Source organism: Loxodonta africana, chromosome 22 (assembly GCF_030014295.1).
Source record: "Loxodonta africana isolate mLoxAfr1 chromosome 22, mLoxAfr1.hap2, whole genome shotgun sequence".
Taxonomy (NCBI): domain Eukaryota; kingdom Metazoa; phylum Chordata; class Mammalia; order Proboscidea; family Elephantidae; genus Loxodonta; species Loxodonta africana.
In genome coordinates this window covers 65,086,168-65,110,056 of record NC_087363.1, presented here as the reverse complement: position 1 = coordinate 65,110,056, position 23,889 = coordinate 65,086,168, and the positions used below count along the sequence as shown (strand labels likewise).

Below are 23,889 nucleotides of genomic sequence, written 5' to 3'. Positions count from 1 at the left end.
CGCGCACTGGAAGCAGAGTTCTGTTGTCTCCTCCGGGCTCACGGCTGCCGCTCCTGAAACACTCACCTTCACCTTGGTGAGAGAAGGGGGAGACAGCATGGGACTCAGGCAAAAGGAACGATGGCTCGCTGAGAAGGAAAAATATCCTAGAGCTCAGAGTAAAAACAAGAAGAGCTGACAAAGTAGGAGAGATGAGGGGCATTTTTGGAAGGACACAGAGAGAGACAAGGGGCAAACAGGGCCACACGCAGCCTGGTTTATTGGCTTATCATACACGCACACAAAATATGTACACAACATAAATATTCCAATGTACAATTTTACATGAGACTCAGAGATCACCCCTGTCTCTTTCCCCCAGTGACCCCCAACCTGGGCCCTATCCATTTTCCATCTTCAGATGAAGGCTTGCAGGGGGCTGGCACTAAAAAGGAGGAATCTGGAGGAGGGGAGAGGTCCTGCTCCCCTCTCCTCACAGGCACCTCCAAAGGGTCTCATCCCTTTTCCATGGAACCTACTGGGCGGAGGGCTAAGAGCCTCCACCCCCGCTGTCTGCTTGAATCCCAAACCTCCCCTCTGACCCTTTCTCTCCTTCCCACTTCTCTTTGACTCTCTTGCCTAGTTTCCTTACTTTCTTCTACATGTCCCTAACTCTCTGTGTCTTTGTCTCCCCAGTGCCTGCAGGGAGGCAGGTCCCCAGGCCGCATAGTCCTTCTGGCCCTCGGTCCTCATAGGAGGCTGGGACTGCGGTGCAGCTCAGCAGAGGTGCTGGTGCCACTGGTGGGCTCTCGGCTGGGGGTGGGTGCTAAGCCGCAGCCCTCCCCAGGGCAGCCATGCTGGAGCAGGATGTCTGCACACTCCTGGCTGCCGGCCCGGCGGGCATAGGCCAGGGGAGTCAGGCCACGGGCGTCCTGGCTCCTCACATCCACCCCGTACTGCGGAGAAAGCACATTTTCCCAAGTGGCATAACGGGAGGAGAGAGGGGCAGATGGTCAGAGGGTGAGGGCCAGCAGGTCTGAGGGTCAGAGAGACGCTGCACTTACCCAGATGAGCAGCTGCGTGAAGACCACGTTAGCCATGGCACTGGAAAGGTGCAGCGCAGTGCGCCCATCCCCATCCCCGTATGTCTCGTTCACCTCCTCCTTGGACCCGTGTGCCAACAGTGTCACCAGCAGCCGCAGGTCATCCTCCACCACGGCCCGTAGCAGTTGCTGTCCCAAGGGGACGTCGGAACCCGGCAGGGGAGCCAGGAAGAGCTTCTGCTCATACTTGGCCCGGATCCACCGCTCCTTCTCCTCCCTGCAACCACAGTCCACCAACGGTCAGACAGGGAGGGCCAGCCAAGGGTGGCAACCAGCTCCAAATGGGGGGCAAGGAGAGGTTTGTGCGGGACAGTCACGCACAGCAGAGAGGACAGACAGACCAAGGATACTCTCAGGCCTCACCCGCCAGGGTGGGGGCAGCTGAAAGCAAAGAGCACAAGGCACCTGGGGCCAGCAGGGACAGGGCCAGCAGGGATGGCCCGAGTGGCGGTTTATCTGGCTGTCTGAACTCTCTCCGATTGGCAGTGCTGGAACAAAGGGGTAAGGGCCGGACGGGACACGCCGCCTGCCATATCTACCACCCATTCTCCCCATCTCCGCTCGCCAGCCAGGGTGCCGTGCACCTCCGCAATAGTGCCTGCGCATGCGTACCCTGCTGGGCCCTGACCTGTGATAATGCTCAGAAAGGGCTCAGAAAGGGCCAATTGTTGGGAGGTGCTGAGTGACAGGCCAAGGGGGAGGGGCACCCCCAGGGACCAGCAGCCAGGAAAGCAACTGGCCACTTTAACCCTTACAGCCCCACGATGGTCATCCGCACCACCCAGCCTCTCCTCTAGGGCCCAGCACGTTCCCCCTTCGGTGGGTGAGGCTCACCTGCAAGCTTCAGGTCCCGGCTTTGCATAGCCCTCCAGGGAGCCCTCCCAGACACTGTTGGCCAGCGCGTTGCCCATGGCTGTCATGACCGCCAACAGCTCTGGGGGCCAGTCGTCCAGGTCAAGGGAGCGCACGCGGGACAAGTGTGCCCCCAGGTGTCGGTGGATTCCTGAGCACTCGATACACATCAGGGCGCCCAGGTTCAGGCTGGCCCAGTCTGGATCTAGGGGAGGGGAGACCTTAAAAAGTGAGGGGCACCCCAGAGACTGGAAGGACTGGGAAGTCCTCCACACACCTGCAGCCTCCTGATCCTTTCCAAAGCACCCTGTGTGCCACCCCCACGCTCCTCTGTCCCACGTGCTGCCCCGGTACTCACTGGGCGCATCACAGTCGATACAGAAACTGTTGCCACGAACAGTGCGGACAGCTTGCACAGCCAACGCTGCATTTTGATTTCCCAGCCGAGTCTGCAACACGGTGGAGAGATGGGGGGTAGGGGAGTGTCAGTCACTGTTGCCCCTGCCCCGCCAAGTCCCCAGCCCAGGCTGGTGTGCAGCTGGGCCACACAGCACCCTACCTTGTCCTTGGCGCTGCGGCAGCCCTGCAAACTGGCGAGGATCTGGGCTTGGACGCTCTGTACCCACAGCTCCCGCTCCTCTGCCGTAGAGGCCTCAAAGTGCCATGTCTGTCCCGTGAGGGACACCACCACGAACTCGAACGACTCCTCTGCATCTTCAAGGACAGTTGGGGTGGGGAAAGGGGGACGGCGTCAAACACGAGACAGAAGACCCAGAGAATTAAACTAAATCCCAGAGCTATTAACTCCACCCGCTGCCCTGCTCCTCTGACCATCCCTCACCCACGTCTTCCCTAGCACAAGTGCGAGGCGGAGAGGCTGAACTCCCAGACCACGGTGCCGGGACCTCTCTCCTGTGCCACCTGTGGAGCCTGGGGTAAGAACAGGGGGACTTGAGGTCTGGGCCCTCCTGGCTTCACAGACTTAGAAGGGTGCTCCCGGGAGGAGGGGAGCTGTGTGCTTGGAGAGGGTGCCATGGGGTGCTAGGAGGTGGATGCTGGAGGGTGGGGGAGGCGGGTGTGGGCACCATCCGTACATGTCAGCTGCAGCCGCCTCATTTTGCAGCTCATTAAACCCAATATTCCTGACGGCGTCGGCGTGGGGCTCCTGGGAACTGAGCCCCCTCCCCCACACCCTGGCAGAGACAGGCAGGAAGGGCAATGGGAGCTGGGGGAGGAGAGGCTCCTTGGTGAACTGGAAGATGTGAATAGACTGGACAGGACATCCGCACTGACAGGAACGCGGAGCAGGTGGGTGGGCACCCAGGCAGGTGGCTGAGGCTGCTCCACGCTCTCCTCTGCAGCCCCAGAAGACAGCGGCCCCACTCCCATTCCCAGTGGCCCCTACCCCATGGGTGACCAATCACTAACAGGAGTGTGACTGTCAGGGGTGGAGAGACAGCAGGGGGTGCCTGCAGAAGCCAAAGAAGAAGCCAGAGGCCAGGGCCTAAAGGCTGAGCTCTGCAAAGAGCAGCATCCCAGCTCAGTGATACACAACACCCCTGGAATTCCTCTTCTGCTGGGCTCTGATCTCAGGGTCCCCTAATAAGACTGCCTTCTAGAGAAATAAAACTGGCACCTTTTCTTCCCCCGGGAGCCCCCCATCCCTCACCTTGCTTTCAATCATAATCTTTAAGCTATATAACCTCCTTGGCCATTTGTGGGGATGGCCCCTGGCACGCAGTGGACACCCATACCATGACCAGCTAAGCCCCACTATGTCGAAGGCTGGCAAGAAAAGGTGCTCTTTCCCTGGAAGTGATCTCCACTCACCTGGCCCACACACCTGACCTGACACTTAGCATGGAGGGGGAGAAACCAGGAAATCAGTAAGTTAAACTTATTTGAGAGCAAAGAGACTCCAATCACTGAGAAGAGAGACGTTTTTAAAGGCACTTTTGGGAAAATTAGAGGAACACCACTATCATCAATAGAAGATACGACAAAGGTTCTATGGAAAAACACCTAGGGAATTGGGATTCCTTAGCCTGGAGATGACTAAGCCATGACTCGGCCCATCTATCAACATGTATTAAGCACCCACTATGTCCCCAGTGCTCATCAGACTCAGCGATGACACAAGAGACACAGATCACAGGTCCTGGCCCTCAAGTGTTGCGAGAGCAATTCATACGGTACCCTGCTGCCTTTACCTTCATGAAGAATAACCCAAACCAGAATGAGCTTAAACTGTAACATGAAGGACTTAAGTTAGGAGGAGCCCCGGTGGTGCAGTGGTTAAGAGCTCCGCTGCTAACCAAAAGGCTGGCAGTTCAAATCCACCAGCTGCTCCTTGGAAACCCTATGGGCAGTTGTAACCTGTCCTATAGGGTTCCCTATGAGTCAGAATCGACTCAGCGGCAATGGGTTTTGGTTAAGTTAGGCAAAGAAAGAACTTTCTAAGATGACCAAAAGAAGTTGGGAAACCACTTTCATTAGAATGTATTATTAGACCCTTTCCCTTCCATGCTCTTTTCCAAGCTGTTTCGCTCTGCAGTTTGTTACTAGAAATAAACTGCAGGATGACGCAATCTTGTTTTCTCCTAAGTATTTACGTTCAGAACTCCTATATCTAAAGAAATAAGATTGGGGTCATTAATGAAAAAAATCTTTCTATTATATATTAAAAAAAGAATGATTAATAGACTGCTTAGTCCGTTTGAGGCAGGAAACAGAGGTGGCTGAGAGGTTACTGCCCCCAAACCCCACTGTCCCTCCGGTGCCCCCACTTCAGGCCCCCTAACCTTCAGCAGCACTGGTGGGGCCATCCTGGCGGGGGGTGCCGGTGCTCTTTTTCCGCCGGTGCTTCTTCCGGTTGGAGTGGGGAGATGGGGGAGGCTCCAGCTTGGGGCTGGAACTGAGAACCTCAGCGGGGCCACTGGCTGGTGCAGGAAGAGGTAGGAGACATGTGGGAGAGGGAAGGTGGAAGCCGGACTGAGGCAGAGCGGACAGGATGAGAGCACAGGGAAGAGGAGGTCCTGCCTGGTCCCTAGCTTGCCTTGTGGCTGGGCCAGGCCTGGAGAAGCCAGACTCCCCCTGTCCAAGGTGACGGGCTCTGCCCAGAGGCTGCCCATCCCAAGTGTGCCAGCTTTGGAGGCGGCACATGTAGAGAGGTGCATGGAGGGAGTGGGCCTGGAGGGAGAGAGGCACCGGAAGGAGATGTTGGCTTCTGCAGCCTGGAGGGGTGGAAGGCGGCCCAGGGAACTCAGGGAGCTGAAGCCCCAGCAGCTCCGCACCAAATTTATCCTCAATCACACTCCCCGCTCCTCACAATTAATAGCAGAATTAGAAACAATCAGGGAGCTGCCTAATTACTGTCAATTAGAGCGCGCTAATCAAGCTCCCCGCTCCCACACCCCGCCCGGCGCTCACCACTAAATGTCAAACTTCATTAGAGGCAGACACGCTCGCTCCCTCCCTGCCTTCCTCCTTCCAGACTCCACTGAGAGGGAGCCTTACCACTGCCAGCAACAGGCCCCGCACTGGGAACCCAGGGAGCGGCTGAGGGCGCTGGTCACCCCTCCACTCGGCCTCCTGAAGGACTGGGCTTGGACCTGGTGCCAGCAGATGCCTGCATGGTCCTCTCTCCCCTCCTGACTTGGCCCCCCAAAGCTTACTCCTTTGGGGTCAGTGCTTCTACTGGGACGGGGACCTGGGAAGGGTCTTTGGGAGGCCAATGCGGGGGGGAGAGCAAGTAACGCTCCTCAGCCAGGCCTGGCCCTACTACCCAGCTAGAACCGCAGGGCTGAAGAGCAACTTCTGCTGGGCGCCCTACTCCTTCCACCACGTGCCCAGGGCAGTGGGGACACCTGTGGCTGTCTCCCTCTCTTTACACCTCCGCTCAGGAGAAGTGGATACAGACAGGAAAGCAGGGTGGAGCCCCCTTCCCTCCTGACCCTCAGGAGGGCTGACAGAGTCTGTGGCCAGAGAGTTGGATTTAGATGAGTAGTAGAATTGCATAAAGGAAGCAGACAGAAAAGAGAAAGGCTCACTGAGGGGCAGGGGAACAAATCAGGGAAGGAAGTTGAAATGTGAGCAAGGTACAAAAATGGAAAAGGGGGGTGCCGAGGAGAGGAAAATGAAAAGCCACGGAAAGTGGGAAGAGAGGGGACTGGAGGGCATGAGTGGGGGCAGGCGGGTGGCCGCTGCGGAGGGCAAGCAGCCCAGGTGGGAAACTATCTTTCAGGCTCAGTCCCTGGAATGCGTGCAGGGGTGGGGAGGGCAGGGGGGTGGGGGACCTCCCCCACCGCGGTGCCTCGGAGCACTGCTGCCGCCCCGACGCCCTCCCACCAAGAGGGTGATGAGCCTACAGCACAAGGGGGCTGATCGGGCAGCGCGGGGTGCTGGGCGGGACACCGCCACCGGGAGTGGGGGGGGGCGTGAGAAAAACCAAGTGGGGGTTGGGGCAGCAGGCCGTGAACGCGGGGTGGAGCCCCTCCTCCGTTTCCAAGACACCAGCATCAGCTCCTGCCCAGCCGCCTGAACCCCAACGGCCCTGTGCCCCCACCCCCACCGCCCTTGGCACGGCACCCTGGGGGCACTGGTGAACCCACAGCCTCCCGGTCCACGCCCGCAGCACTCGCCGGGGGCGGGCCGAGCCACTCACCGGGGTGCGGGGTGCCCAGGGGCAGGGAGGTGGCCTCGCTCCACTGGTCTGCGCTGGAAACGGAGCAGGAGCGCTGGGGCAACCCTTCCGGGCGCGCCCCTGCCAGGGTGGAGCTACCGAGGGGGCGGTCGGAGTGCAGGCACGTGCTGCTGGCCGAATGGGGGGCACCTGAGGGCGGGCAAAGGGTCAGACTAGGGCGCACAGTTGGGTGTTGCAGGTAGCAGGTAGGGCACCTGGGGTATTGTCAGTAAATCTGGGCCTGGAAATACGGCTACCCAGGTGGAGCCAGAGAAACCCCAGCAGGACGCTGACCCCCAGGTAAGTGCCAGGTTTACCTGAGAGTGGGAGGGGCTCACTGGGCCCCCCATCTCCTCCTCTCCACAAGCTCTGTGCTCCCATGTAGCCCTGGGAGCCAGGAAAGGGGAAGGGAGGCCAGGAGTGCCCTCCGGTCTCAGGGTGTTAGGACTTTGTAAGACGCTGGAGTCTGGCCCTGACCCAAACTCCTCAGAGCCGCCTTCCTCCTGCCCCCTGCACCCTCTGCCACATTTGCCATTTGCTCTGTCTCAGCTTTGCTGCCATTCTAACAAGAAGTAAGTGTATCAAATTCAAGTAATTATGTCTAATTAGTATTAGTAATTATCCTGTTGGGCTGGAGAAAATTAATCTTTCGTTCCCCATCAGGGAAGAATGGCAGAGGCTCCAGGAGTGCCAAGGATGGGGTAGGACATGGCCGGCACTGGAGGAGGGACAGTTGGCTCCTCCAGAGTGTTCCCTGGCCTCACCCCACCTCTCACTTCTGGGGAGGTCTGGGGAACAGCCACCAGGCTCCGAGGCCTGTAAGGCTGAGGGCCTAAGTTGGCCCTGAGAACCCAAGCTTCCCTCCCCTTCTGCAGCTCACCTAAAAGGAAGGCGTGGGTGGCTAGCAGTTTAAAACCCAGGCTTTGAACCAGTTCCTTCTGGTTTCAACCCCTGCTGAGAATTCACATTTCTGACAAGTTCTCAGGCTGATGCGAATGTTGCCGGTTAGGGACCACTTCTGAGAACCACTAGCAGAGCATTGGTTCTCAAAATTTATTGTAAGAATCGCCCGGGGTTCTTGCTAAAATGCAGATTCTGATTCAGTGTATCTGTGCGGTGGAAATGCAAATTCTCAGCAGAGGTTCAAACCGGAATGAACCGGTTTCAAGCCCTGTTTAAAACGTTAAGGGAGGTGTAGCCAGGTGTTAGAGGTCAGTAGGAAGGAAGAGAAGGGGCCTGGACAGAGTCAGCAGATGCCAAGCTAGGGAGACAGCAGCCAGAGGCCTCGAAGCAGCCCTGCGAGCAAATGGGGTGTGCTTCCGGAAGCCCAAGGACAGGGAAGCTCTGAGCTGAGGCAGCTGAAAGGTAAGGGAAGAGGCCAGACATTCCAACAGCACCGGATGCTTGAAGGCCGAGGGCAAGATTCATGTTTCTCTTGTATTTGCCAGAACACCCCAAAGAGAACCACAGTAAGTGCTTAATATATGTGCAGCACTGAGGGACCACAGGCCAATTTCCAGTCCCCTTATTTCCAGACCCCCTTGTTCCAGTCCTGGAAACCCTGGTGACATAGTGATTAAGAGCTACAGCTGCTAACCAAAAGGTCAGCAGTTCGAATCCACCAGTCACTCCTACCCTATGGGGCAGATCTACTCTGTCCTTTAGGGTCGCTATGAGTCGGAATCGACTTGACAACGGGTTTTTTTGTTGTTGTTGTCATTTACTTCCAACCCCCAGCTTCATAATCCTACCCTTCCCCTGGTCTGAGGTCCCTCCTCCCTTATCTCTCTCGTGTGCCCTCTCCTCCCACCCCTTGTAAGTCTTCAGGCAGCATGCTCAGTTCCTAACTCCTCAGGTACCTGGCTACTCTCACCCCTCACTTCCTTTCACCCCTCCCAGGTTCGCAACCTCATCTCTCCTCTCATCCCTTGTCCCATCCAAAGACGTCTCAGGCCCCAACTTCCTGCCCAAGCCCCCAACCCAAAACCTCAAGGGAGGGAAGGTACTTTCCCTTTTCTTTGTTAATTCTCCCCTCATTACGCCTGCAATCCCACAATCAGTGTGCACTGTAATTGTCGAATTTGATGCTAATGATTAATGAATTAAACATGGAGTCATCAATTAGTCCTCGGAGGATAATTCTGCATAAAGCAGCGGATAATGTAATTACAGTAACAAAGATAATGAGATGTTAACATCGCCCGGTGAGTGAGAGACGTGTGTGAATGCTCGAGGTCGGTGCAGTGTTTGGTGCAGGGAGCGAGCAGGAGCGTCCATGGTGCTGAGAGCAGGGGACCTGAGTGCATGTGATGTCTGCCCCCACCCTCCCGGTGTCACTGAAGCCTGAGGGGAAGGGTCTCAGACAGGGGCAGGCCACAGCACCTTAGTTTTCCCCTCCGTCTTCAAGGTAATCGCCCAGCTCATCTTCTGGCCACCCGCCTTTAGGACAGGCCCCTCCTTTGGCTCGTACTTACTCCTCATTAGTGTGAGAGCCCCCTGGTCTCCGTAGGCAGCTCTGGAGGGACCTGCAAAGCAGGCTGGCCCCCATGCCCCAGCGCTGCCGAGAACGCCTGCACTGGCCACCACACTTTTGAGGCCCCTTCCCAGCACACCCCACGCGGAAGGCCCCCAGGGTGCCTGCTCACCACAGTGAGTGAGCAACTGTGGCCTTCTTCCTTTGCTTCCCTCCTCTTCCTCACTGCACGGGAACTATCTGTCTGCACAACTCAAGGATTTCCCGTCTGAGCTCGAGGTGGCGTAGAGGAAGCCAGACAGACTAGGGTTCAAACCCTAGCTCCCGCTCCGCAGTCACATTATCTAGCTTCGGTGGACCTATTTCCTCACCAGTAAAAGGGAGATGACTGCCCTACCTCACGGAGTTATGTAACTGGGACGTGGTGTTTAGAGTCCACCCACAGCACCTCGCACACCCTCTCAGTGGGGTTACCCCTGCCCACCCCTCTGCTGGGCCCCATGCTGGGCAATGGTCAGAGAGGAGAAAGCCTAACACAGACACACACACGGTGGGGGGCCTGAGGGTCCTAGCCCTCCCCCTCAAGCTAGGACCATACTCAGGAAGCTGTCACTCTGCCTACTTTCCCTGCAACCCAGAGTTCTCAGTGGCACTAGCAGCATTTTGTTCAGGCCTGTCCACCCATCCAGGAAACTTAGTATCCCCGGCCCTGTCCCCTAAGTGTCGGTAGCATCCTTCCATTGTGACAAACAACCCCTCACATGGTCTCCAGAGAAGGCGGCACACCCCAGCTGAAAACACTGCTAAAAGCGACCCCTGGGGCAAGGACGCAGAACCTCACGCCTGTGGGCAGGCCAGTATTGAGGAGCTGCTGCTGGCCCAGGGAAAGTGGGCTCCGGTTGTGAGGACAACATCAGGGATACTGAAGTCCCAGGAGGAGGGGTCCAGGGGCTGAGGGAAGTCTTGGGCGAGAGCTGAGTGTGGGAAGGACAGCTGTGCGGAAGCTGGGCAGTGTGGTCAATGCCACACGGGATAAGGAGGCAGAGCTGGCCCTAGGATGGGAGCCCTGGGGACAGAGAATTTTTTACCAGAGCCTTGTATGGAAAGGCTGCCCTGCCTCAGTTTCCCAGCCTATAGGATACAGGGCAGCATCTCTGGAAGCTCCCTGAGCAAGGACCCCACCTCACTGCAGGCTCTCTTCACCACTGGCAGCCCTGCCCCTTCCCCTCTCCCTCTGTTCCCAGCCAGGAGACTGTGCTGCACCCCGTCCCCACTGGGCACAAGTGCCAGGGGCCTTGCTCCCACAGCGCCTGCCTCAGCTCTTTGCTTCTTGCTCCAGGTGAGAGGGGGGATGGTCTTGGTGTTGGCAACCTCCCAGACAAGAGGCCATCTGGCCCCATTCTACTATTCAAGCCCACTCTGGTCTAGATATTTATACCACTTCAGCACTCTCCACTAGGGCAGTGTCTGGCAAGCCCGTTTGGCAGAGGTGGTCCTGAAGCATGGTGCCAGGTGGCAGCATGTGGGAGCCTAGGTGCCCCAGGTGCTGACCTTCTTAGGCTCCCCTACAGCACTCCCGTGCCTCACCTGAGCCCCCACCCAGGTGAGTGCCACTCCGCTCCAGCCCGTTGGCCCGGGGGCTGGTGCCCGAGGCTGTGGCCGGCGAGGCGCGGGGCAGCCGCTTCCCAGGCACTTTCACCGTGGTCCGCAGCAGGTCGATCTCCTTGCCATGGATGTTCTGCATATAGTCCTGCGGGCCTCATGGGCAAGAGAGAGAGCCACACATTAGGACAGGGCACTGTGCTGCCAGCCTGGGTCTCCCCCTGGGCCACCATGGGGTGGGGGGAGGGAAAGCAGGGCTCTGAAACCCACAAAGTGCCTCCAAGTCTGGGTCACGAGTAGATCCACATTGTAGATTGCAGCACAGCTCTGGGACACTCAGCCAGGGAGAGGCAGGGCCAGGGGGATGTGAGGGTCTGGAACCAGAACCCGAGGCTCAGGCCTGCTTTAGGGAAGACAGCTTGGGGGCAACACAAAGGCAGGCAAGCGGTGGGCCCAGGTGGGATTGAGGGGCCCATGTGGCTAAGGCATATGCTGTGACCAGTCAGCTCTACAGGCTCAGGACAATGGCACACCTAGGCCCCGAAGGCAGGCCAACCAGCACTTCAGCCATCTTCAGATATTCCCCACCCACTACCTCAGATATCACCCAGGGCGTAGAACAGTTTAAAGGGGAGCCTTGGGTTCTGTTTGCTGGACTTAGGACACAGCAACAGGCCCGTGGTCTAACGGGTGCAATGGGCCCCTTGCTGTCAGTAGTCATCACCCATCTGCTCATCCCTGTGCCTACTGCCTTCACATATCACCTCACGTAATCTTCCCAACAGCCCTACGAAGGAAGTGTTTTTATGCCTGTTTTACAGATGAAGAAATTGAGGCTTAGAAAGCTTTATCTGCCCAGGATCACACAACAAAAGTAGCAAAGCCAGATTCACACCCAGGCATTTCAGATTCCAGGGCCGGTCCCAGACCCATATCCTGCCTTCAAGTCCATCCCTCGGGGGCCACTGGAAGCGGAGGCACCCAGAGGGCCCAGATGGCGGGAGTACTTTGTACCCTGAGCTCTTGCCCTCCCCCATTACTTAGTGCAGAGCGGCTGCCCAGCAGGGCCCTGCCCTCAGTCCCTTCTGCTTCCTGTCTGAGACCCAGTGCCTGGTCTGGTCCCAGCTTTGCCTGCTGGTTCTAGTCTCTCCTCCCAGGCTTGTGACTCCCATCTCCAATGTCCCCTCACCACTGAGCTCCTCACAGCTCCTGGCTAACACTTTTCTCGTGTGTCGAGAAGCCCTCTGCAGGGGCCACACCTTTCTGAGAGCTCTGGGTGGGCACTGCCCGACAAGTGACTGCATCGCACCGGTTAGATACAATCACGAGGGTCTCGGAGGACTTCTGCAGCTGGAGACCTTCCACACAGGGGCCACCACCAATGCAGTCCTGTGCCCCTGCAGTCCCGCCCTCACCCCTGCCCACCGTGATGCAGCCTTGTGCCCCTACAGGCCCGCCCTCACCCCTGCCCACTGCCAATGCAGTCCTGTGCCGTTGCAGGCCTGCCCTCGGCCCTGCCCACTTTGGGGCAGCAGGCCTCTCCTATTCCCTCTACACTCAGCCTCAGAAGAGCAGGGAGGAGGCAGCGGGAGAGCAGGGGCTCCCACCGGGGCTCCAGGGCTGCCCTGTGCTCTGCAAGAGCAAAGGGGACCATCAGGTAGACGAGGGCTGAGTGGCCCTGAGAAACCAACAGAAGGTGGGAAGGAGTGTCATTAGGAAGAGGAAAGAGACGGACAGGAAACATAGCTCCCTTTCCCCTCTGTGCCCAGACTGGGGGTCCTCGACAGCTGGTGTCAGGGCGGAGGAAGGGAAGGAGGGTGCCACTGCAGCTGGAGTATCAGGCTCTGATGAGGCCTCTAAGCAGTTACTGCACCCCACAGGCAGACCCCCTTAAGAAGGGGGTCAGAAGACCGAGTGTGCTTAGGGGAGAGCTTCTTTTCCCACAGCTGCAGCCCCACAGCCCTGGGCTGTTCAGTGTCTGACAGCAAAGCTACATAACTGAGAAATCAATCAGAGCCAGTTTCTGCCCACTGGGGCACTCCTCAGACACCTTGTCTCCCCACTCAAGAGGGGTTTGCCCCAGAGTGCGACTGCATTCACGGAGCTCAGTCTCAGCCCTGGGTGCTCCTGTGTGGCTGTGGAAGCAACAGAAAGCTACAGTCCCAGGGGCCTTCCCTGTCCTCCAACACCTCCTCTCCCAGCTCCTTCTCCAGCAACCTGACCCACCCGCCTATCACGGCTGGCTGCCAGACTTGCTCTGAGCTCACTGTCCAGGTCCTGACTCTGTTGTCTTTCCCTCTTTATTCGCACAGCGCAGTCCACGCCCAGGCAGCTCCAGATCGTCCCTCCCGTTCCGGGCCTCTCCACATGCCTGTCCTCAGCCCCTCCACACAATCGCTTCTCAAACCGGCGGCCTCCAGACAACTGTCAACAGCTAGCCAGGCCAAAGGCACAGCTGCCTCTCCATCCTGGGGGAAGGGGCTCAGGTCTGCTCTAGTTCACAAGGAGGTCAGGGCAGCTGCCACAGTTCCCAGGCCCCAGGACAGCCTGGAAGACCTGGGCTGGCATGGAGAGGGGTCCCTAAGCCAAGAACAAAAGCTGCCTGGAGGGACTCCCTTCGGGGCCAATGGGCCAGGACTTAACTTCAGGGAAGAATGGCCCGGCGATGACACCTAGAATCCAACTAGTGCATCTCGGACAGACCGAGGCCAGGCTGGCACCTCGCGCCACAGCAGGGCGGCCACTCCCGCTCCTCTCCCGCGGCAGCTCAGCTCCAGGCTGCGTTCAGAGGTGGACATGGTGGCGAGCAGTCAGAGGAAGAGTAGCAGGGACAGGGACCCAGGGCAGAGCAACAGCGTTTCCCTCCGTCAGCAGAACAGGGAGTGTGGCGCCTGTGGCGGCGGCGGGCTGCTCAGGAGAGCGGTCACCACGGCTGCCTTTATTACCCACCATCAAACAGCAATTTCTTCCCCAGCCTCCTCGCTAATTACCCAGCCAGCGTTCTCATCTCGTTTTATTACTGGAATTAACAACGAGTTCAGAGCGTGGAAAGCTATTAAGATGTGTGATTAAGCCACATTCAATTAGTTTCTACAAACAATTTAATTGATGTTGCAGATAGAATTAACAGAAGGTGATTGTGTGAATGGCTCCAATGGCTGCAAAATGGGGGAGGCTATGGCAGGCTCTCTTGGGCCAAGCAAGAATGGGCTTCGAGCTCGAGGTGGGCCGCCACTCTGCCTCTCCGCGTGCTGTCCAGGCCCCTCCAGCCTGAGTGGCCTCTCTATCAACGGGGGAGCCATCAGGCAAGTCCGGGGCCTGGAAAGCACTGACGAGGCCACATTTCTCTCAGTGCTGACTCAGGTAGGGCCCTTCCTTTCCAAAGTTGGTGAGTGAGAGCTGCAGGAGGAGGCCAGGCTGCCCGCCAAAAGGATGGGCTTCTATGGTCAGTGACTGAAAGCTTGCTCAGGCTGGGAAAGAGGGCAAAGAGGCCAGCCAGCAACACCTGAGTGCAGTGACCACCAAAGAATAAAGAATTGAGGCAGTGGATGAGAGGAAGTATTCTCCCCGCTCCCCAGTGGAACTTATACCCTGTTAGGGCAACAACCTGGAACAATTCTTGGCTTTGCCTTCACTTGTATGTTTGCTATGACCACCCAGTTTTGATCTCAACTATGCCTTCTTAATGAGAAGGTGAACATCCACAGAGAAGTCCCTGGGTAAATGTACTCAGCTGCTAACTGAAAGGTTGGAGGTTTGAGTCCACCCAGAGGTGCCTCAGAAAAAAGGCCGGGCAATCTACTTCTGAAAAATCAGCCACTGAAAACCCTATGGAGTTCAGTTTTACCTCGACACACGTGGGATCACCATGATCTGGCATCAACTTGATCTCAACCGGATTCTGGAAGCATCACAGGACAGACATCGCCCCCTGCACATGCTGGTTCCTCCTGGCTCTGTCTAGGTGGGGGCGGCTGGGGCCTGCAAGTGACCTGTGAGCAGCAGCTGGTGACAGACCACGAAGGCGTGCCCTCACAGGCTCTGTCCACTCAGCCTTACACAACTTGCTGGGCCGGGGGAGTGCAGGTGGGCCTGGCAGGCCTGGGCTTGGGGTGATGGCCACCAGAGCTGCTTGCCTCGCATAACTCGCCTTGCAAGAAGGCAAGGCAGGCTTCAAAAGTGATGCCATCCAGACCTGTCCCAGGTCCTGCGGTACACAAGCCACGTGTGTCAGGAGCCAACCAGCACCTACGTCCCAGCCTTCAGGACTGTACAGCAGTGCTCGAGACCACTTACCCTAATGGTGCCTCTCTACAGGGATCTTCTCTGTCAGCACTCAAAAGAAAAGGTCTCTTAGCAATGAAGAAAAACGGGGCAATGCTTAGGGTCAAAGCCATGGGTTCCAGTCTCAGCTCACCTGGAAACCCCATGGAGCCTCCATTTTCCAATGCATTAACTGTGTGTGCAAACAGTATCCCTCAGGCCCTTACCTCCTTCCCATATGAAAACTCAAGACAAAACCACCAACTCCTCCCTTCCTGTGCCAAGACCCCTCTATCCTCCTCACTCACCCTGGGCAGAGGGAGGAACCACAGCACCAAGCCGAACGGGACAGGGAAGAATGCAGGACAGAAAGTAGGAGCAGGTGGGGACTGGACTGCTGTGTGTCAGCTTTTCTAGGCTCACTTTTGGGGCCAACAAAGACACAGCCTGCTGCCCTGCTTTGTGTGCAGATAGCCCTGAATGGGGACTTCAGAGCACACCCCTGCCCACTCTGGGCCTCAGCACTGCTCTGTGCAACTCAAGACGGTGGGAAGACAACCTGGAGGAGGGCGTTTCAACTGGGAAATACACAGCGCTACTCAGATGTCACCTCCCGCACGTACTGGGCTCTGCCACATGGTCACAAGGCCTTACACCCGCACAATGCTTCCGGACACCCCAAGAACACTCTTTGTCCTCCTGTGGTGAGCAGACCCCAGTGTCTCTCAGCCTCTCTCAGGGAATGCTGGGAGACAAGGTCCATGAGTGTGCAGGGGGGTGAGATGCCTGCTGTACTAACACCAGACTCCCCTGGATGAGTGGCTTCTCCCACCTGGCACAGTTGCTTCCTGGTAGAGTGAGGGGTACTAGGAAGGTATGACCTCTAACTAAGGGGAGGGGCAGTACCAGGAGGACCAGAGAAAGAGAAGACCCAGGAGAATCGGACAGGGGCTGGCCTAAAGGGAAGCAGACTGGCCAGCTGCTCTCCCAGTGCCTGGGCCTCTGCCTCAGGTTCCTCAGTGGGTCTGTCTGGGAGGTGCTCTTTGGACCGGGCTATGGCTGGGAAATTTGGATCCTAGCACCCCTTGCGGTGGGCCTTGCTGGCCTCTCGTGCAGACTGGAGGCACGCTAGGGGCCCTCTAGAACAAGCCCAGGGCCTCTGGGCTGGGGGTGCGGCTGGCCCACGTGCTGTGCTGGAAGGGCTTCACAGGAGAACTCATTAGCCCCACAGTGGGGTGGTGACAGAGATGGATTCTGGTGACAGCTGTGTGCTGGAGCCACGCAGGGACGGGAGGGAGGGAGGAAGGGTGGGGGAGCTGCCACAGGGGCCACTCTGCAGTAAGTAACCGCCCCCAGCTTGGGCACAGGCTGTGTACCCCCAGACACCTCCACCTCAAACAACTGTGCCCCTCCTCCAGCCAAGTGGACTTGTCCAAGGCTCCACTGTGTTCCCAACAGCTCTACTGAGCTGCCTTCGGTTCTCCCCGTCCAGGCCAGGAGCCATGCCCTCCCAGGACTGAGGGCCAAGTCCAAGTGCTGCTTGGCAGCACAGGCAGCCCAGCCTGCAGAAGGGCAGTGGAGGTGGGCTGACTCCCACTCCTAAGGCAATGTGAACGTGGACAAGGAACCCAGCTGCTCAGAGGGCGGGCAGGAGGCGGCCGTTCCCCAACAGCTGTACAGCAGCCACATGTTAGCCAGGGTGCCTAACACTGTTCTTCCCAGGGTGCGGCCACAGCGCACAGCTGTGGGGTGCAGGGAGCTCTGGCCTGGGTCCTCTTCCTCCAATGAAAACTGACTTGAAATCCCTGAGGTCCCCTGCCCACCATTCCTGGGGTCAGCCTCCCCCTCCTGCTCCCCAGACTCACATGCAGGCTGGGGTGGTAGGTGAGCAGCCCATTGTCACAGAGCGTCACATACTTCTTCTTCCACTCCTTGTTCAGGGACTTGCCGCTGCGCTTCAACAGGATGCCCTAAGAACAGAGGTCTGGTCAGAAACAGGAGTGGGGGTCTTCTTTCATGCCCCCTGCTCCTGGGCCTCTGCCTGTCTGGGCGAAGGGGCTTCTAAGGACCTAGGGCTGAGCCGGGGGAGCCAGGTAGACCAAGGGCTCTGTAGAACTTGGCTCTGCCTGACCATCCGCCAGGAAGCAGCCTGGGGGCCACCTCTCTAGGAGGGGACCATGCACCACTGCTCCATGCGGGGGTTCCTCTCTCCTCCAGGTCACAGAGCTGTGTCAGCAAAAGCAGCAGTCTGAGACAGTGCTGGCCCAGCAGGAAGGCTCCAGACCAGGACTCCGAGGCCATCTCCAAGGGGTGGGGGTGACAGCATAGAGATCCCAGTTGATCCTAGTCTTTCACCCCCTGTGCTGCTCTGGAGGAGTTCCAGAATACGGCAGGAACGTCACCTAACCACCCCTAGAGTGCCCTAGACTCGCCCAAGCTGAGCAGAGAGATGACCCAGCCTTCAATCTCAGCAGCCACACTTCTGTGTAAGTAGAAAAGAGACTTTAAGTGTGGCAATTAGATGAGCAGAAGGATGAGTAAAGCTCCAGGACAGCAAAGGTCTACTTGTTTAGCTCATTGATACAGTCTCAGCACCCAGGACAATGCCCAGGACGCATGTGGTGCTCAGCCAGCATCTGCTGGCTGAACTGGGGGAGGCACCCGAGACATCTCTGTCAGAGCTCAGGGAGGCAGGCTCCACCAGGAGGAGGACATGGGAGATGCCCAACAAGAGCTTCTGCTTCCTTCCTACAATGACCCTCCCCCTCCAACAGTAGCCTCTGAGAGACGCCCTCACCCTGCAACAACAAGTAAGGCAAGAGTGTGGTGAATAGGCACTGGGTCCGGGGAGAACAGAAGCACCAGGGACGAAGGTGGACCAGAGAGCAGATCACCGCAGCATCACCACCTGGGGCTGAGGGGAAGGCAGTATTCCCTAGAGATTTCCAGAGAAAAATCCTACAGGGGGGTGAGAGATACCGAGAGAGCCACAAAAGGCTGGCTAAACAAGGAGGGGTCGGGATCAGCAGCAGCTGGGGAAGCAGCTGGGGAAGGGCGCAGAGTCCCATCCCGATTGAGGGGTGTGAAGATGCGATCTGCCCACACTGAGGGGACGGAGCCCAGAGAGAAAAAATGCCCTATAATGGCTTCTTCTTTTTTAGGTTGGAGGGTCCTGCCCTATGTAACCAAGAAGATGGGATCGGGAGACACAGTGTGAGCTGGTGAGCAGTCTCGTCTTCTGTGGTCTAAGCCCCACGGGGGCAGGCCCTGACTCAGTTGCACCTTCCCCTCCAGGGCTCTTCCTTACAGGGGACTCAGCCTGGGATGGGTGAGATCAGCACAACGACAGGTTAGATCTCTGGACTGAGTTTCCTCTCCCCAACAAGGAACGAGGTGAAGGTGAGAAAGGGAATGGAACCCGGGGGTCTGAGCAGCTTTAACTCCAATCTCCTACTTTTCAACAGATGTTTCCCATCCTTGGTACCCCCCTCCTCGATCCTCCTCTTCTGCCACCTCCGAAACATGATGGTGCTATGGGAGGTGTGGTCAATGAGATCAGCGCTGGAGGTCAGTCATCTGAGGATACATTCTGCTACCTGTTCCCTGTCACAGTGAGAAGTCCTACCCTCAAGGGGGGCTCCTGAAGATAGGCAACGCTCAAGGGACACTCCAGAGGGCCAGCGGGCCTGGTGACCCCTGAAGGAGCTCCTAAGTCCTCCCCACCATCTGCCTCTGGGCACAGCACCGTCACAGGCCAGGGGCCACAGCAAGCAACACAGCCACTCCCATCCCCTGCCCTTTAACAAAGTGTCCCAAGACAGGTGACCCCTGAGGGCAAATGCCCGTCAAGCTCTGGAGAAGCTTCCCACCTGCTGGTAGTCTCATCCCCATTTCCCTCTCAGAAGCAGGAAGTAAGAGGTTTAGGAGGCCTCCTGCCCTCCTCTATGGACGCCGTGAGCCGTAAACTGGCCTCCCTCCTGCCCTCCTCTGTGGACGCCGTGAGCCATAACCTGGCCTCCCTCCTGCCCTCCTCTATGGACGCCGTGAGCCGTAAACTGGCCTCCCTCCTGCCCTCCTCTGTGGACGCCGTGAGCCATAACCTGGCCTCCCTCCTGCCCTCCTCTGTGGACGCCATGAGCCATAACCTGGCCTCCGTCCTGCCCTCCTCTGTGGACGCCGTGAGCCATAACCTGGCCTCCCTCCTGCCCTCCTCTGTGGACGCTGTGACCCGCAATCTGGCCTCCCTCCTGCCCTCCTCTGTAGACGCTGTGAGCCGCAATGCGGCCTCCCTCCTGCCCTCCTCTGTGGACGCTGTGAGCCGTAATCTGGCCTCCCTCCTGCCCACGAGAGAGGGCCGGATCCTCTCTCCCTAGCCTCTGGGAGGAAGGGCCAGGCTGGCCACTCCTCAAAAACCCCTTTCACCACCAAGCCCTACCCTCCTGGATCCAGCCTGGTCCTCCAATCAGGAAGCTGTTTCCCTTCCTACCATTAACTAGCTCTGCCACATCATGAGTCCTCACTGCTCTGGGCCTCAGTTTCCTAGAATGATAAAGAGAGTAGACTGAAGGTTCTCCAAGAACTTTCCCTGCTATGTCTGCTCCTCCCTCTTCACTGAGAAGTGAGAGTGGGCGTGTGGACGCTGAGGCCCTGCTCACTCAGAACTCCTCTTCCCGTCCTTCATCTTGGCCTCCTCTTCGATAGGAGGCGGAGGCCAAAAGGCAGTGGTAATGATGCTCATTAGCTAAGGAGGTGTGGGAGCAGGCCCAGAGCTCAGTGAGAGCCAGGGAGTCTTCGGCCGCAACCTACCCTCAGCCCACCTCCACCCACCTGCACCTCCCACCCACCCAGCTGACTCTCCACCTCACACCACCAGCGGGGGAAATGGAAACAGGCTGAAGCTGGGCAGAGAGGAGACCTTCACCATCCCCTCCCAAATCTGCGCAGTGAAGGCAGCAAGAGCTCCGGGGGTCCTGCTCCCCCCGGCCCGGCCAGGCTGCGCACGGTGAAGCAGGAAGCAATCTGGGCCAGGATGGAAGCTGAGCGGAGGCGACAGCCCCCAGAGGACCCGTTCTCGCCGCCCGCCTCTCTCCCGGCTCCGCCAGCCGACTTAATTGCGGAGTCCGGATTGATTGGGAATGCAAATGGCAACTGAAATGCAATCTCCACTCCCAGCAGGAGCTGGGGGGAGGGGAAGGAGCAGAACTGGGAGAAGGGACAGGAGGGTGAAGAGGGGAGGGGCCGAGTGTGGGAGCAGGGGCATGGAAAGTGGGCTGGGATGCAGGAGCATGGACGGACAGCTCCCAGACAGTGCCACCACTTGGGGTTCTAAGAACAGGCGCACCCCCCCCCAACACCTCACTACAGCGACCCTGTGGTGGCACCTGAAGCACAGACCTGATACCTGCCTCCAGCCAGCAACACAGCTCATTGAACCCTCCCTGAGGGCCTCTGAGGTGCAGGTGGGCTGGTAACACGGAAGTGACCCAAAGGACCCTCAGGACAGGACAGAACAGAACACCACACGCGCGCACAAGCTGGCAGTCTCAGTGAATCACTGAACGCAGGGCTTTTTCACCAGGCAGGAAGGACGACACAGCCCCTGCCACCACCATCCCCACCCTCAGATAGTAAGGGGTGCTCTGGGCTTGGCTTCCCTGTAGTGTCATGCGTGCTTGTTAACTTACTGCATGCGTGGTGTGTGTACATGTATCCTCACGTAGCACATGTCCCCCTCTCTGATCACCCAGGCCTGCCCAGCCCTGGAAGCAGACAGCCCTGAGCCCACGTCCACACTCCTCACCCAGGCCAGGCCCCAGAGGAGGCGCTGGGGTGGGGGTGGGGGGCCGAATTTGTGCAACACCAGGCTGAGTGCACCCACACCTCCAACAGGTGTTTGTGGGCTTATCGGCCCATGCAGGCCCATGGGAGAGGGGGAGGGCCACAACTTTCTCAGCCTTCCCACCACCCCGCAGGCTGAGCCAGCTAGAGGCGACCCTGTCACACGTAAATGCACTGAGTATTTCAAGGCAGGACATGTGTCACCACACTGTTCTTCACCCTGACCTCTGGGGCTCTTTGTTCTAGAAACCCCAGCCTCACACGTGAATTCTGGTCATGCTGACCACCCCAGGCCTCAGCCATGCGCCCAGCCTAGAGGGCCCAGCCAGCCTCATACTGGCTCGCTTGGGCGTTCTGGCCACACCAGTCTCTCTCTGTAACACACCCTCCTGTAGACATGGAGAGACGGAGGCCAGAAAAGGGCCACCAGATCCCGGAAACCCTCGCTGTGCCCAGCCTCCGAGTGGGCACAGCACACTAGCTTGGCAGCCAACAGTCCACCTGTGCAGGCACCTGACCCCTGGCTCTTGCCAAAGCTCCCCCTGCAGACTCTGCAGCTCCAGGGTTCCTCAGCCTTCCAGCAGCCTCCCCCTACAGGCTGTCTTTGAGCAAAGACACCCTTGATGGCTCAGTGTCCTTTCCCGGTCCAGGGCCCCATGACAGGTGTGGAGGATCCGCCAGTCAGGGGCTCGGGAAGGATGTGGCACTCTCAGCTAATGCTCTCCTGTGAGGAGTGGAGGTATGCACGGTAAAGCACACTCCGCATCCCCTCGCTGCCCATGCCCCAGGTTACTCCCTGGGGCCGCTGCCCCTTTTCTGGGAGGAGTGGAGGTGGGCCAGAGTGCCCTAGCCTGCGCTGAGAGAGGAGCCCTCTCCCAGTTCCTTCTTGCGGAGCCAGCCAGCATGCTGAGAGTAGTTTAGGGTATGAGGTGGCTCTTTGCTGCCCTCCCGTGGCACAGACTAGGCACAGACAGAGGGACGGTCCCAGCACACTGCTAGGCCAGGAAAGAGGCCCTCTGGGAGGACTTCTCCATGCAAAGGGCTCAGACTGGGCGGGAAGAGGGGGCGTGCTTCCCTCTTACCCCTGCACACACAGAGGCCCAGAAGAGAACCAAACTCAAGGAATCCAGAGGTCCCAGTCTCCAAGCCTTGGGCATAGGGCAGGCAGTGCTGACCTGCTTAATGGGGATGGCTCGGCCGCTCCCAATGCTGTCCACCTTGCAATCAGCTGCCTTTCTCTCCCGGTCCACGTCAGCACCCTTCCGAGACTGGAAGAGAAGAGAGACGGCATGTTACAGGAGGCACAGGCGTGCTGGGCAGTACTGCCAGCCTGAACCCCAGCCCGCCCTCCTTCCTCCCTCCTCCTGGGCAGGGCCTGGCAGTGGGTGGGCAGGGGCGGCGGGACGGGAAGGAACTGAGACCACGAGTATTCCAACGGGTTTATTCTTACACACGGCACCATACAGAGCAGCACAGGTCACTGAGCCGGGCCCGCCCCTTACAGAAGAGCAAGGACACGAGATACCGAGGGCAGGAGGAGCGCGCAGCCCAGGGGGCCAGGGTGTAAGAGAAGGGCGTGAGGAGAGGTGGATGGTGGGGCCACGGGGGGCTAGTGGCACAGGGCACGACAACCGGGGGCAGAGAGTCCAGAAGTGCACGGGCAGGAGGCCCATCTGCGGCACAGACACCACACAGCACAGTGCCCCGAGCACGCTGCGCGGCCCGTGGGCACCGTGGACGGAGAGAGAGAGAGGAGAGATGCCCAAAGGGGCCCTGCGCCCTGCCAAGCTCTCGGGGCAGAGTCCACCCGAATGCGGATCCTAGGAAACAGGGAGGCCAAAGAGGGGGGAAAGGCAAGCGTTGGTGGCGACTGCGGCGTCCGGAGCAGGAGCAGGTGCGCAGTAGTCCATGCAGGAAGGAGCAGAGGAAGGGAGGGGCAGGAAAGCTCCCCCCGGGAGCAGCCGGGCTGCAGCAGGCGCGTGGACGCCCCCGCCCCGTGGGGCCGCTGTCACGCTGGCGTCACGCTGGCCGGCCGATGGGCGCGGGGTGAGCTCCCTTCTTCTCCATGCAGCGGCCTGGCGCGGCGGAGGCGGCGGGGGCCTCCCCAGGCAGCCCCACAGCCACTGGCTCCAGTGCTCCTAGCCTTCCCTGGGGGTGGGGTTAGTTACAAAGGTTCCTGTGGGTCTCTGGAGAGGGGAGCGCGGCGGCCGCGTCTCATCTGAGAGCAGTCCCAGGCCCGGCCCGCCTCCGGCCCGACAGGGGACAATGTCCAGAGGTGCTGTGTGTCACCACCTGGTCTTCTAATTTGGAAGGAGTTGGAAAGGCCTTTTTGTTGATGAAAAGTTGGAAACAGTGGCACATATCTGCAAATATTGAAAGAATAGAGATTTTGGCAAGTTACACTCAAGCCCCGCACAAGTCGGTCAGCACTGGTGAGGGCAGAGACCCAGGCGCCTGGGGAGAGGCAGGGCAGAGTGCGAGGAGGAGGTGGAGGAGCAGGAGCAGGAGTTGCGGGCAGCAGTGGTGAAAGCTACACTGTGGGTGGATGCCCTGGCCAAGCCGCCCACTCGCTCGCTTACTCGGGAGCCCCTGGCCCCCTTGCCCTCCTGTTCTCCTCAGGCTGCTGGGAGCCCAGGGCACAGGGGGGCACAGGGCTGCCGCCGCAGCGGGGCAGAAAGCACAGCCAAGGGAGCAGGAAGACCAGATGGGAACGGACAACGGAGGGTGCACCACCTAGCGGTCCCACAGCAGCACGTGCCCTGGGCCCCTCCTGTGCTCCATGGCCCGAACCCCAACTCTCTGCCCCTCCAAACCAGTGCGAAGAAGGAGGCGGGACTGCTGCCACCAGGTCCCTGGACAGAAGACACAGTCAGGTGGAATGAAGTGCAGCCTGGCTCAGCTGGGCTGGTATACTGAGGGGCCCCACCCTGAGGACCCCCGGGACTCCAGCGGCCACTCCACACCAGAGGAAGGGGGCAGGGACAAGAGAGACAAGACAAGCAAGTGGAGTGTGGGTGCCTGAGAGAGTCACAAGGGCACCAGCCGCGGCAGAGGCAGGCACGGGAGCAGTGGCGGGCAGCGCATGAGGCGTCCCGCGG

At 58.8% G+C, this 23,889-nt stretch overlaps 1 protein-coding gene across 7 annotated transcripts in view; it reads right to left on the bottom strand.

The window, feature by feature from the left end:
• Positions 1–238: 238 nt before the first annotated feature.
• Positions 239–23,889, bottom strand: part of AGAP3 (ArfGAP with GTPase domain, ankyrin repeat and PH domain 3) — a 92,937-nt gene continuing 69,286 nt past the window's right edge. For 3 of the 7 annotated variants that reach the window (XM_064275048.1, XM_064275047.1, XM_023548048.2), the window contains one exon: positions 22,217–23,154. In XM_064275048.1, coding sequence (XP_064131118.1) covers positions 23,092–23,154 — 63 coding nt within the window. In that variant the 3' untranslated portion in view covers positions 22,217–23,091. Of the gene's footprint in view, positions 936–1,043; positions 1,300–1,916; positions 2,140–2,292; positions 2,384–2,493; positions 2,649–4,735; positions 4,874–6,597; positions 6,766–10,675; positions 10,839–16,818; positions 16,924–21,966; positions 22,060–22,216; positions 23,155–23,889 lie in introns of those variants that run through there. The other 4 variants (XM_064275046.1, XM_010590076.3, XM_064275045.1 and 1 more) reach the window with 3 other exon arrangements.